This window comes from Armigeres subalbatus, chromosome 1, assembly GCF_024139115.2.
Source record: "Armigeres subalbatus isolate Guangzhou_Male chromosome 1, GZ_Asu_2, whole genome shotgun sequence".
Taxonomy (NCBI): Eukaryota; Metazoa; Arthropoda; class Insecta; order Diptera; family Culicidae; genus Armigeres; species Armigeres subalbatus.
The window spans coordinates 129,173,323-129,186,900 of NC_085139.1; the positions used below are offsets into that span (position 1 = coordinate 129,173,323).

At 44.2% G+C, this 13,578-nt stretch overlaps 3 protein-coding genes across 4 annotated transcripts in view; 1 reads left to right on the top strand and 2 right to left on the bottom strand.

Moving 5' to 3' along the window:
* The window catches only part of LOC134205123 (C-1-tetrahydrofolate synthase, cytoplasmic), an 81,316-nt gene extending 71,831 nt beyond the window's left edge, over positions 1–9,485 (top strand). For both annotated transcript variants that reach the window (XM_062680066.1, XM_062680067.1), the window contains 4 exons: positions 7,164–7,337; positions 7,394–7,863; positions 7,930–8,897; positions 8,959–9,485. In XM_062680066.1, the coding sequence (XP_062536050.1) occupies positions 7,164–7,337; positions 7,394–7,863; positions 7,930–8,897; positions 8,959–9,201 (1,855 nt within the window). In that variant the 3' untranslated portion in view covers positions 9,202–9,485. The remainder of the gene's footprint in view (positions 1–7,163; positions 7,338–7,393; positions 7,864–7,929; positions 8,898–8,958) is intronic.
* Positions 9,486–9,741: 256 nt separating this feature from the next.
* Positions 9,742–10,845, bottom strand: LOC134205125 (probable methyltransferase-like protein 15 homolog). The gene has a single exon (XM_062680068.1). The coding sequence runs from the start codon at positions 10,843–10,845 to the stop codon at positions 9,772–9,774; it is 1,074 nt and encodes a 357-aa protein (XP_062536052.1). The 3' UTR covers positions 9,742–9,771.
* Positions 10,846–10,862: 17 nt separating this feature from the next.
* On the bottom strand, positions 10,863–11,410 carry LOC134205126 (ubiquinol-cytochrome c reductase complex assembly factor 2). Its single transcript, XM_062680069.1, has 2 exons — positions 11,294–11,410; positions 10,863–11,196 (listed from the first exon to the last, which is right to left on the bottom strand). The coding sequence occupies exon 2, from the start codon at positions 11,166–11,168 to the stop codon at positions 10,863–10,865; it is 306 nt and encodes a 101-aa protein (XP_062536053.1). The 5' UTR covers positions 11,169–11,196; positions 11,294–11,410.
* Between the last annotated feature and the right edge of the window lie 2,168 nt (positions 11,411–13,578).

The window sequence follows — 13,578 nt, forward strand, 5'->3', positions numbered from 1 at the left end:
TTTTTGCTTCTTCTTATGAGTTCCGAATTCGTTTTTGTATAGAGATCTGATTTCATTGCGTTTGGCATTTCCGAATCTCACCTTTACACAGAGCTCTAATCAGTCAGAGGGTTCAGCAGATCCACCAAATTCGTGTCCGCATCTATCCTAAATAATCAGCGCTCTGGAGCTTGGAGATTCATGTCATCGGCTTCGAAAACCAGCGTAAGGTTGAGTTACGTTTTTACAATTTACTCCATTGACTCCATCCAAAAGGAGCAAAAAATGGGTCATCTAAAAGCAAATTATAGTCGTTCCATACTCTTCCGACCATCACTCATAAGTATTAACAAGAATAGTAAGAACTAAAGCACAGTGTGGTAGATCTTAATCCGTAATGCAACACGAAGAGTGTCTATCCAGCATTACAGGCTCCGTTAACTGCCTGGCTAATTGTTTCACCCCCCAGGCCGTTCATCCCCTCAGCACGGGTCGCCTGACACCTTGGGATTCGGGGTTAGGGACGTCATATTGTCAGCTTCAGTGTTGTACCGAGGAGTGCAACGTCATTACCCAATTCGAAGTCATTTAGGTGCTCCATGGTTATAGGCTGCCATAGCAGCCCGCGGTTTGGTTCACGGTCAATCGCATCTACCAGAATCTCATCGATTACGATGAGGAACAGTAACGGTGATAGAATACATCCTTGTCTCACACCAGCTACGACCTGGATAGGGTCGGACAAGACCCCATTGTGCAGCACTCTACACGAGAAGGCCTCGTACTGTGCCTCGATGAGGCCGATGATTTTCTCAGGAACTCCCTTGCGTCTCAGGGCGCCCCACATATTCTCCTGATTGAGACGGTCGAAAGCTTTTTCGTAGTTAATAAGTATAGTGAAGCGACTCTTGGAATGACAATATGGTCCACGCGGGATCTTCCGGCACGGAATCCAGCCTGCTGCCACCGGAGAGTCGCATCGATCTTCTCCGGAATCCATGCAAGGTTAGCTTTGTTAGAGATTTGAGAACGGTACACAGCAACATAATGCCTCACCAGTTATAGCATACAATCACGTCACCTTTTTTGGACACCTTCACTAAGCATCCAGTCGGCCGGGAAAGTTGCGGAGTCCCAGATATAACGAAATAAACGCTTGTCCTGTCGACATGAACGATTCACTTCCTTCTCAAGAGCTGAGAGTCGTAGACAGGCTAAATCTTTGACTCTTTTCGTTTTTGCTCGCTCTATCGACGTATTGGCTTCTCTTATCGCTCCTCTATCTTGCTCCACGTTTCATCGGTGATCCATAGTTTTCTCTGAGTGTGCAGTTCGCACGGATTATTTTCGCTGATGCATTCTTGACGGCGGCCCAATAGTCTTCCAGGCTGCCACCTGCTGGAATGTCTACAGCGTCTCCAGTGCTTTAACGAAGGATCGTTTCACCGTGGCATCTTACAGTCGGGGTGTGGTTGCACGTCGTCGATTTGATTCTCTGTAAAGCCGTCACGGGAGACCCGGTCGATGAGGGAAGAGCGATCCCCCGATCACCATCCCGAGCAACACAAGTTAGAGAAAAATTGTTGCAGCAACCTAATTGTGACTAAATCTAGTCACATAAGAGTCGCAGTAGCCTATGTGCAGCATGTGTGCTGCTAGGGATGTCGTTATTATCACAGAATTTTGCCAACAGTTCTCCGTTTTCGCTTAACTCTCCGAGACGATGACGTCCCATAATGCACTCATGGTTCGAGTTGTCGGGTCCGATCTTCACATTAAAGTCCACCATACAAATATTGATATCACCCTTCGGAATTCTATCTACGACGGAATTGAGTTGGCTGTAGAAGTTCTCTTTGTCTTGCAGATCGGCAGCATCGGTTGGCGCATGACATTGGATTATAATGATATGGAAATGCTAATATCATCTTCCAAACCTAGACGTACATGTTCATGATAGAATTAGAGGCGAAAGTATAGAATTGATAGTTCCGTTAGGATACGGCAGGCATGAAGAATGTTTTTATAGAAGTCGATTTGAAAGATTTGTTCCTATTGTTTTGCGCTAAGAGTCGTTGCCGTAAAATCAGTATGTATTCTTTTACTATCGGATTCTCGAACAAATTGATGTTTCGGGAACAATAAGTTGTTGGCCCTCCTTAGCCGTGGGGTAAGATGCGCGGCTACAAAGCAAGACCATGCTGAAGGTGGCTGAGTTCGATTCCCGGAGACGGTCTAGACAATTTTCGGATTGGAAATTGTCTCGACTTCCCTGGGCATAGAAGTTCAACAGAAACCACTGCCGAACCCCACCACATCCTAGGCAATCCCCCAGATCACATCCCCTCACTCTAGCTAATGTCAACAGGACAACAGTGCCCATGCTACACTACCAGCTAAGTACGCAATCCTCAGCTGGCGGTCAGTTGTCATTGGAAGACCCATGGAAGCTTGAGTATTGGAACTTGTGAGTTATGATCAGAGCTATGTTCGAGGCTCCTTCCCAGATGTCGTCTCAACATTTCGTAGCCCATAAAGTTAAGACCCTAGATAAAATGTAAAAATTATGGAGTTGATTGGTTTCATTCAATTTTTTTCCGTTGTACCATTTTTTCGAAGCATATAAAAAACGGACTTTTTTTCCATTTTCCCATGCGTCGGAGCTATCCCTGAACGTCATTTCCCAAAGTTGCCGTACAACAATTTTGCTTTTGTTATCTCCTTAGCTTTCATTTCAAGAGCCCCCAATTTTCCAGACTCTCTGCAATTTTGGGACACCCTATTGCAGCTTTTTGCAAACTTTGGGGAACGCAAACTGCTGCTGGTATGAATAGCCGGGTAGGCTGACCGCATTGTTGGCGTTGATCTGAATCGGCACAGCTTTCGATAACCGGGGAACATAGCCGAGGGGGGGGGGATTTGGTTGGCTACGGAGACGGTCCATCGGAACTTGATTCCGAATTCATCAGGCTTGATCCCGGCGCCGGTGGAGAATAGACGGTTAGACTGGTAACCGACGTGGCTTCTTCCCGGATTCCCTGAATGGATAGCCGGCGAGGCTCCAGAGTTGGACACTTTAACGAGAGTCTTGAATGACGAAGAACGGTGACCGAACACTCTCCACTTATCGTTATTTTTTGTATTTAGCGCGTGGTAGCTTTCATAGCCCATTTTTTCTTCGGTGTTACGTGCACGGCTGTCTAACGACTCCCTCTCCATCGATAATCTCGTCTTCGTCTCCCCATATTCGTTGCTTCGGCAGCGGATATTACGTTGCCTTTTCGTTCGTTTCGCTCCATGGGCGAAAATCAGGGAAGGGGATAGGACACTGAGTACACTCAAACCGGCAAAATACCTTAATATTGTTTCCTACACAGAAAAAAAATACCATGGTAACAATTACTATTTTGTAGACTACGCCAGGTTTTTAAAACTACCACACATTTTTAGTTAAATTAACCATGTATTCGGAAAAATTCACCACTGATTCAGTTCATGTAAAAACATTCCAAAAACATGCCTAGATTGGACCTAGCGCCCTAATTGAAGCCTGATCCGAATGCAAGCAACGGACCCTAAGGCACTCGCCAAAGCGTTCATGTAAGGTTTTTATCTTGGCCAGACGGTGGACCTCGGTCCTGGGAGCGTTGAGGATCATTCTCAGGAATTTGTTTTGGATCCGTTAAAGTTTGAGGTGGGGGATTTTAGCACAGCTCTCCCAGACCGACATGCCATATTCGATTACAGGGAGGATGATTTGCTTATAAACAGCAAGCTTATTTTGCAGGGACAATAACGATCGACGGTTGATCAAAGGATACAGTAGTAACACTTCGTCACCGTCTTGTCAACATGTTGCCTGAAAATAAGCTTGCTGTCGAGGGTCAAGCCAAGGTAGTCGGCCTCATTGGCCATTGAGAATGATTTTACCGTTCGTAGGCGGAACATGTTTAGAGAATTCAGAGTGGGAGAAAATGATGACCTGGGTCTTCGCCGCGTTGATACAGATCTTCCAGCTGGTGAGGTACTCTGTCAGGGCAACCTTGGAATTTTTCCACTAGCGCTTTGATCACTCTACCGTTGTAGACGATGGAGGTGTCATCTGCGAACAGAGACAGAATGCCGCCTTCTGGAAGTTCTGGCATGTCGAAGTTGAACAGATTATAAAGCAGGGGCCCGACGATACTGCCCTGGGGGACGCCTGCGACGATGTTGTGCGTATTGGAACTCGCACCGCTGATTGAGACCCGGAATGTCCTTACAGACAGGTAATTGTTGATGATTTTTACCAGATAGCTGGGAAGATTGTAGCGTTGTAGTTTATACACCAGGCCATCATGCCGTATATTGTCGAATGCCTTCTCAACATCGAGTGCCGGATGTTTTTGAGACAAATTTGTTCCGTAACTCGAGTCAGTTGGTGTACGGTTCACCGACCGCGTCGGAAACCAAACTGTTCCTCGAGTAAGATGCTGAGATTTTCTGCAGACTCGAGTAACCGGTGATGAATAGCCGAGTGGCGAGCCATGCAAAGCTCGGCATCAGCAGCTCCGGAGTGTAGAGCCGAGCAGATTCTTCCGGTGGGACGGCTTCGTTCTCCGACTGCCGACGGAACCCAGAAGGAGAGAGCGGGGTTACTCGCTGGTGGATGGTGCCGATGGTGCTAGAGCTTGAACGGACGCACCTGCCGCTGCCAGTCACTTGTGCGGTTGTAACGGTGGGAGGATTGGAATCGCACGACGGGGAGCCGAGATGGCTGGAAAGTTCAGGAACACGGTTCTTCTCGGCATGGTTCTGGTGGAGGCCTTCTTCCGGATTTCTTCTTCCGCCCGCTTCGGACAGTCCTTGGTTGTAGCCCGATGTTTGTCACCGCAGTTGGCGCATTTGAGATCAGCCTCCATCTTGTCACACTCTTCGGTCGGATGGGGTTCGCCACACTTGTTGTAGCGCGGCTTCATGCGGCAGTTCCTGGTGCCGTGCCCGAAGTTGAAGCAGTTGGTGCACTGAGTGACGTCGCGTTGCACTGGCCGATATCGCTCCCAGTCAACGACGGTGTAATTTATAACGCCTACCAGCTTCAGGTCCTTCCTTGGTGGAGCCGTGTTCCAGGTGGACTAGGTAAAGCTCCTCGTCTTGTCGTGACGAGCGATTTTATGTACGGCCACTGACTTTAGGCCGTAGCTCTCGAGTTTGCAATGAGATCTTCTTCCTTCATGTCGTGGAGCCCTCGCAGCAAAGCCTTGATCGGCTTCATGCCGGGGTGGTCATAAGTACTCATCCTTGTGGACCTCGAGAAACTCCACGACGGACTGATGATGTTCCTTGTTTGCAGGCATCACTTGCACTCCCTCGCTGCAAAGCCGAAAAGTACATTTCAGCTCCTTAGCGATCAGCTGGCGAATTTTCGGCCGCAAATCCGGCGGATCGCCCTTCACGTCTCCCATGACGGGTCCGGGAGAAAATAACGCCAACGCGGCGACGAAGCAAAAACGTAAACAGCGAACAAATCAGAAAAAAACACGCGAGCGAAAAGCACGTCCGTACATGCTGCTGTCATGAACTGGAATGAGAACTTGGAACTCGCGCTGCGGATGTTTCAGAAGGTGCCAATGTACAGTATCAGCGTAACAGTGCACAGCCATCAAGAATACTTTTATCGAGACAAGCGAGAACAACCTGGGTGAGCTGCGCACTCAGCGGAAAGAGGGGATCGCATATGCAACCTGGCGGAAGATTGAGTAGTGTAGACTTTCAATATCTTGGCATCCAGGATCCAGGTAGCGTCGGAAGGCGGAACCAAGATTGCCATATGACCACGGATTAAGAAGGCTAGGGCTACTTTTGCGAGTTTACGAAACATATGAAGTTCGAATGAGATTAATCAACAATATTTGGGCTTATTCTACGAGTCGAGTGACGTGAGGTGAGTCGATTTTAGCAATTCTCACGTGAGGTGACCATGTTATTCAAATGGGGCTACACGACTCTTCTCACGTCATTCGAGCAATCTCACGTCACTCCACTCATTATTCTATGAGCCCAATTATATTCAACTGCAACGTGAAATCTGTATAACAACGCCAGTGAGACTTGGTGTGTATCAGCAGAGATCACGCAGAAACTGCAAGTATTCATCAACCGATGTCAACGTTTTATAATTCGGGCCTGGTAGCCATCTCGAATGCTGACCCAGTGGACATTTTGGTACCTATTTCTCTTGATATAGGTTATTATATAAGAACCAACTTAATCGTATATAATGCACAGATTGGCTATATACGTACCAAAGTGGAGGCGATATAGGTACATACGAGTTTTATTATACGATTTTTTCCGACATCATGAGAACAGTATTACGATTATACATAAAAATATGAAAAATAAAAAATAAATCCTACCAGCACCAAGTCCCGAACATGCGATCTTTGGATTAGCAGGCGGATACTCTACCACTGCACCATACTGCACATCTTGAACTGATTCGGATTTTTTTTCAACATAAACTACACAATTTATATCTTTACAACTGCTTGAAACTTCAACAAGCCGTTTGAACTGAAGTGGTTTCGATTGTATTACGATTCACATAGGCATTCATTCGCACTCATATAGGATATTGCAAGGAGTATAAGTCATTACGAGTATTTATTCACACAATTACGATTGATGTTCACTACGGTAAAAATTATCGTATACGATGCATTCAATACAACATCCTTTGACAATAATCTGACAAAGTTTGATATACAATGCGATTCAGATTTTTGATGGACGCAAATGCGACTTTATTTGCTGTTTGTTATACGATATGTGGTTTACTGGGGAGCCTCAGTTTTGCATATGAAAAAGCTAGACCGCAACCCCCGTCGAAGGCAACTCATCGCGAGTAAATCCAATGTAGATTAGTAACAAAAGTGCGTTTTACATTTTTGTACACACGGAATGCAGACATCACATTGATTCGACGAGCTGAGTCGCTTGGTATATAACACTTTAAGCGCTATATTAAAATGATCTTATTGTCTTTAGGCACACTTGGTGTGCAACATATTCAGAATCTGACCAACCCTTTTTTTAAAGTATGTAGCGAATCAGCCAAGGAATCAGCGGTTTGGTGGAAAATAATCTAACGTATGCCAAAAAGGAAGAACGAACGTTTAATCTGTTTTATTTATTTTTTCCAGTGACATCGACATCGCTCGATCCCAAACACCAAAGGACATCTCTCTTTTGGCTTCGGAGATTGGACTGATTCCTTCCGAGGTATCGTTGTACGGAGACAAAAAGGCGAAGATTTCCCTGAAAGTGCTGGAACGCTTGAGAAACGAAGAGAATGGAAAATACGTTGTCGTTGCTGGGTAAGTCACTTTGCTTCTAATTTAAACTGGAGATTCATTTTATTTTCCTCAAACAGAATAACGCCTACTCCACTGGGCGAGGGCAAAAGTACCACCCTGGTAGGTTTGGTACAGGCCCTTACTGCGCACAAGAAATGCAACTCCATCGCTTGTCTCCGCCAGCCATCGCAAGGCCCTACTTTCGGCATTAAAGGAGGTGCTGCTGGCGGTGGATATTCGCAGGTTATTCCGATGGAGGATTTCAATCTGCATTTGACCGGAGACATTCATGCCGTCACGGCTGCCAATAATCTGTTGGCTGCTCAACTCGATGCAAGGATCTTCCATGAAGCGACACAAACCGATCAGGCTCTGTATGAACGGCTTGTTCCGGCCATTAAAGGTTCGAGAAAGTTCTCCGCCATACAGTTGCGTCGGTTGAAACGTTTGGGCATCGAAAAGACCGATCCGTACACTTTGACTCCGGAGGAAATCCGACGATTTTCACGCTTGAACATCGATCCACATAACGTTGTTTGGACACGCGGTAAGCATGGCTTAAAATGTTTTTACATTCATAATGAAATAATTTAAATTTTCTAACGAATTTCAGTTTTGGATGTCAACGACCGCTATCTTCGCAAGATTACCATCGGATTGTCCCCGACCGAGAAAAACATGATCCGGGACACCAGTTTCTCCATATCTGTGTCGAGTGAGATCATGGCAATTTTGGCATTGGCTACAACTCTGGAAGATATGAAGCAACGACTGGCTAAAATGGTGGTTGCTTTCGATCGTACTGGCACTCCTGTAACCGCTGATGATCTTGGCGTGACCGGCGCAATGATGGTTCTGCTTAAGGATGCCATCGAGCCCACGTTGATGCAGACATTGGAAGGTACCCCAGTGATGGTTCATGCTGGTCCCTTCGCAAATATTGCCCATGGCTGCTCATCAATAGTAGCGGATGATATTGCTTTGAAACTGGTTGGAAAACCGGGATATGTTGTAACAGAAGCGGGTTTTGGATCAGACATTGGCATGGAAAAGTTCTTCAACATCAAGTGTCGCGCTTCTGGGAAGGTGCCCAATGCCGTTGTTTTGGTGATGACGGTTCGGGCTCTGAAAATGCACGGCGGTGGTCCTCCGGTCACGTCCGGAGCACCCCTTCGCAAGGAGTACACGATGGAGAACTTGGAACTGGTGGAAAAGGGTTTGCCAAATCTGTTGAAGCACATTGAAAATGGTTTGAAATTCGGAGTGCCAGTTGTAGTAGCCATCAATGCACACTCAAACGATACCAAAGCCGAGCATGATCTGGTCAAGAAGGCGTGCAAACAAGCTGGAGCCTTCGCTGCCGTGGTCTCCAATCACTGGGCTTTGGGTGGAGCAGGAGCTGCAGACTTAGCCCAGGCAGTCATCGATGCTTGTAACAATAAATCGGATTTCAAACTGCTGTACGATTTAGATTTAACGATCGAGGAGAAAATCCTCAAAATTGCCAAAGAAATGTATGGTGCTGGAACAATCGAGCTTACACCAAAAGTTAAGGACGCTATCAGATTGTACACTGAGAAGGTGAGTTGCTTTATGCTCTTTTATGTTTGTAAAAACAATAACGCTTACCCTTTTTCAACAGGGATTTGGAAATCTTCCAATATGCATGGCTAAGACGGCCATGTCTTTAACCGGCGATCCCAGCGCGAAGAATGCTCCAAAAGACTTCAAGTTGGTAATCAACGATATTTGCCTTTCGGCTGGTGCCGGCTTTATTGTTCCAATGTGTGGAGAAATTACCAAAATGCCCGGCCTGCCTACCAGACCGTCGATATTCGATATCGATTTGAATACGGAAACGGGCGAAATTGAGGGGCTTTTTTAACTGGACTTCAGTCAATGATAATATCTAATTTAACAGCGTACAGCCAAACGAAGTTACCAACAGCTTCGCCAACAACAACGAAAGGATGCTTTTAATTTCAATCTCTCTGTTTTTCTCCTGATAGTAATTGCATTATGAATATTAGACATAAGAACCACACAAATCACTGTTTGAACTTAATAGAGGGCATTATTTAACTTGTTTGTAAGTTTGTCTAATGAATATGTTTACGTTTTACAAATCTGAGTAGTAAATATAAGAATGACTAACATATATGAATATAATTTTCAATTGATTTATTATCCGAACCGAACACTATTCTTCATAAGTTGACTAATTGATGATTTGAGTAATTTAGGTATGTGCACGAGCATATAATATATTATTTGATTTTTTTATGAAGTGATCATCTGTTCAATGTCAAATATTTACAATCGCACTTGCGTGAACGCAACGTTGGAAAGGCGGTACAAGATCTTCGGGCCTTACTAAGACACCCTCCAGGCAAGTTCTTTCCAGTCAACGAACTAAACAATTCAATTCTATAAAAAAATATATTTCTTCACCTATTTATGCTACACGGACCACGGCTCGTAACTTTGCAGATCGGCTTCGAGGGTTCCGCTCCACTTCATCGAAACTTGGTAAAACCACATGCTTCGTCATCTGATACCAGGGAGTTTTCATCGCGTTCTCCATTTCATCATGCTCGTAGCTCACCGAGTGGCTACAGTACTTCAGAGGCAACTTATTGGCCATGTCATTCAGCACATTTCCCATTACATGTCGCTTCACTATGGTGTCCTCGAGCGAATGGAAAGTGATCGCGATCATTTTACCACCAATCTTCAGATATCGCTGCGCTAGAATCATTCCATAGTTGATCTCGTTTAATTCGTTGTTTACGAATATTCTTAACGCTTGGAAGGTCTTGGTTGCGGGGTGACTTGGCCGCTGGAGCTTGTCCAGATGAAAACTGCCGCTACCGAGACAAGATTGCACTACATCAGCAAGCTCTTTGGTAGTTTCAATTTTCTTGTTCGTATATCGAGCATCCACGATAGCTCGAGCTATCTTCTTTGCATGTTTCTCTTCACCGTAAATTTTCAAAACTTGTGCCAAATCCGTCTCGTCAATTTTTGCGAGTACCTCAGCGGCAGAGGGAATATCCTGCAAACGGTTTTGATCCATTCGCATATCCAAAGGCCCATCTTTGCTTATAGAAAACCCACGACAACCTTCGTCAAACTGCATGGATGAACATCCAAAATCGAATATAATTCCATCGAACGATTTTTGCTTTACCTTCATCGTTGACAGCTGTTCTGGAAGATCAGAAAACCTTCCCAAAACTGGGAATATTTGATCTGGGTACTGCTTGGCTAATTCCAGTGCCATTTCGTAAGCCGTTGGGTCACGATCTAATGCTATGATTTTCGCACTGGGGGCTACTTTAAGAATCTCTTTCGTATGACCACCAGCTCCAAATGTCATGTCCAAAAACAGCTCGTTGTTTTGCGGTTTTAGGAATTTTATCGTTTCATCAGCCATCACCGGAACGTGAGGAGTTTTGGTACTTGCTTGCATCTTACCACCTAATACTAAACAAAACTTACCGATAGTTTTTCTGGTAATCATTTTCATATTACCGCTTAGTCTCACTACTTCCGATTGACTTCCTCTAAGAATTCTGAAGACAGCACCTCACGACACTGCTCCCCATTCAGGCCGGTGGCCGTTGAGTTGAGCGAACGGGGATGTGCCCGAAGATGTACGTCGTTCACGATATTTTCGAGAGACTGATACTGCTTGGAGAGTCGTTCGTCGTTCACGGCAATGATGTTAGATCCTCCGAGTACAGCTTTCAGTTGATCGCGCAAGTACTGGCCTAGATCCCGGCCTATCTTACTTTGGTCAACCGGCCAACGTTCCAGAAGTTTGAGAAATCGGTTGTAATGCTGGGACATGATCTAAAGAGTCAGCGAATTTGAAAGGCTGGAAATAAAATATGTGAAGGCAAACAATTATTGAATTAGATTCAAACTTGTTCATACATAATAGTAAAACAAAATCTCGAATTATTAAAACTTACCAGACAAGTTACGTAATTGAAATAACTTTCATTAGATGCCGTTGAAAAACAAGACTATCCACGGACCACAACACATGTTGTTTGTTTTGTTTCGGATTTCTCCTGCACGCTTAAAATCAATAACACAGAGATGTGTTTGCATCACACAAAACGGACCTAATGCGGAACATCCCCTAGATGAGCGATAGTTACACAGCCACAAAAATAGTTCGTGTGGTTTTATTGAAGCTTGGATTTTAATATTTTCAACAGTATTTGGTTCCTCATGAAACAAGGAATCTGTACAAACATTTACATGTTGAAAAGACCGTTATCACGACCGTACGAGGCATTTTAGTGCCTGTGTAACTGTCGCTCATCTAGGGATGTTCCGCATTAGGTCCGTTTTGTGTGATGCAAACACATCTCTGTGTTATTGATTTTAAGCGTGTGATCTCGACTCGAGCCAGGATTTCTCTCATTCTCTCTCTCGAGTCAGTCAGTGCACGCTAAAAGTCAGCCAATAACACGCAGGGACCAGGATAAATGTCATTATACACGGACAGATAAATCAACCCAAAATTTGAATTCATTATACGCACTGTTGAGATTACAGCTGAAAAAATTTACCCAAAAAAATTCAAAAATCTCTTTTATTCCCATGGGAATCATGCATGATTGTTGTCAAAACTACAGCAAGATGCAAGCACCTCACCGGGGTTGCTCAGCCCAATAACCCTAATATGAGTAAATTGAATATTCTAAATTTTGAGTTAATCAAGATCCACTTTGGATAAATTAAACTCAGCTTTGCGTTTACATGTGATTAGGGTGATTAAAGGCTCGATTAAAGGCTCGATTAAAGGCAAAAGATATTTTATCTGGTTTGAGCTAATCACCGTGGAATTCATTAATCGAAATTGATTGGCTTTTTTTCGGTGACGATGAAATCAAAAAGGCATTTTTCACGTTACGCTTTTCGGCCTACTATTCTTCAGCCATCATCAGACGTCTAAAAAATAAACATTTATTACAAAAAACTACAAACTTTTTACACAACTTTACATTCACAATTGAACACTCACAATTCGCTAATGCGACCATTTCCCTTCCTTGGTCAAACTAAACTAATTTAATTTCCCACCACCCCTTACTCTATCACAGATTTCTCAACGCCCATCTGCGCCTGTTTCGTTCTCCACATTATTGGTAGGGGTAAGCGATAAAACACTTTTTCCTAACGAAACGAAACGAAACGAAATTTGAAATATCTATGTTGATTCGGATCGAATCGAAACGAAATATAGGTTTACTTTCGAGACTTCGAAACGATACGAAATCAAGATTCATTTGATTCGAAATTTTTCAAAACGAAACGAAATTTAAATTTTTATTCCGCGGAATTTTTATTAAATTGGTTTTACATTATGTATGCAATTCTGATTTCACTTTCCCGTAACGGGCTTGGTAGTTATATGGCTACTGCTTCTTTCTCATACGCAGGTGGTCATTAGTTCAATCCCAGATCCGTTCCTTGCTCCTACTTTGTAGCTTTCTATATATTTCTCATGTTCTAGCAATCGCTAGAACTGAAAATGGGCTTCCATACCGTTTCCATTTCTATCCTATACCTTCAACCTTACTATTCTAGCAGTAGCTGCTAGAATTGGAAACGAACTAAAAAAAGCTCGTTTCCTATAAACAATTAGAAATTTCATCAATTGCTTTCTGCTATCTAGCACATTGGCAGCTCGTGTACCAAGACGAACCTCTGCCTCTCGAACCTAACCCAAAAATTCCAATAAAACCGTATGAACTCTCGTGGCAAGTGCAGAGGTATATCCGGCTTGCAGTGGGCGAGTGATGGCATCATCATTTCCTCCCCCTTCCTTACATTGTATTTGTATTTGCATTTATTATTCTTTTTCATCTGACTTTTAGAGTCTTAATGAAGTTATATATGATATATGGTATACAGTCACGATTCGCTGGTTGGGCCACGAGCTCGGCCCAACTAACGAATTCGGTTTTTTAGTTGGCCACAGCCATTTGAACACGTGTATTTCGACTTGAACATCACAAATGATGTTCAGTGACGCCCTATCCCGTTTTCCGTGTTTACATTGAATTTTGACGTACGGTTGCTTTTTTGTTGGGCCATGGCCCAACCAGCGGAGGCCCAACTAAAAAGTGACCCAAGTATTTAAATCCCAACCAGCGAATCCCGACTGTATGATATGACTTGCATTCTGACGTGACGGCACCAGTATGCCTAACCAGTACTTGTACATTGAGGCTGTGAACCA

Excerpts from the sequence above, each read along its gene's own strand:
- LOC134205125 (XM_062680068.1), bottom strand. The coding sequence starts at position 10,845 with ATGAAAATGATTACCAGAAAAACTATCGGTAAGTTTTGTTTAGTATTA.
- LOC134205126 (XM_062680069.1), bottom strand. The coding sequence starts at position 11,168 with ATGTCCCAGCATTACAACCGATTTCTCAAACTTCTGGAACGTTGGCCG.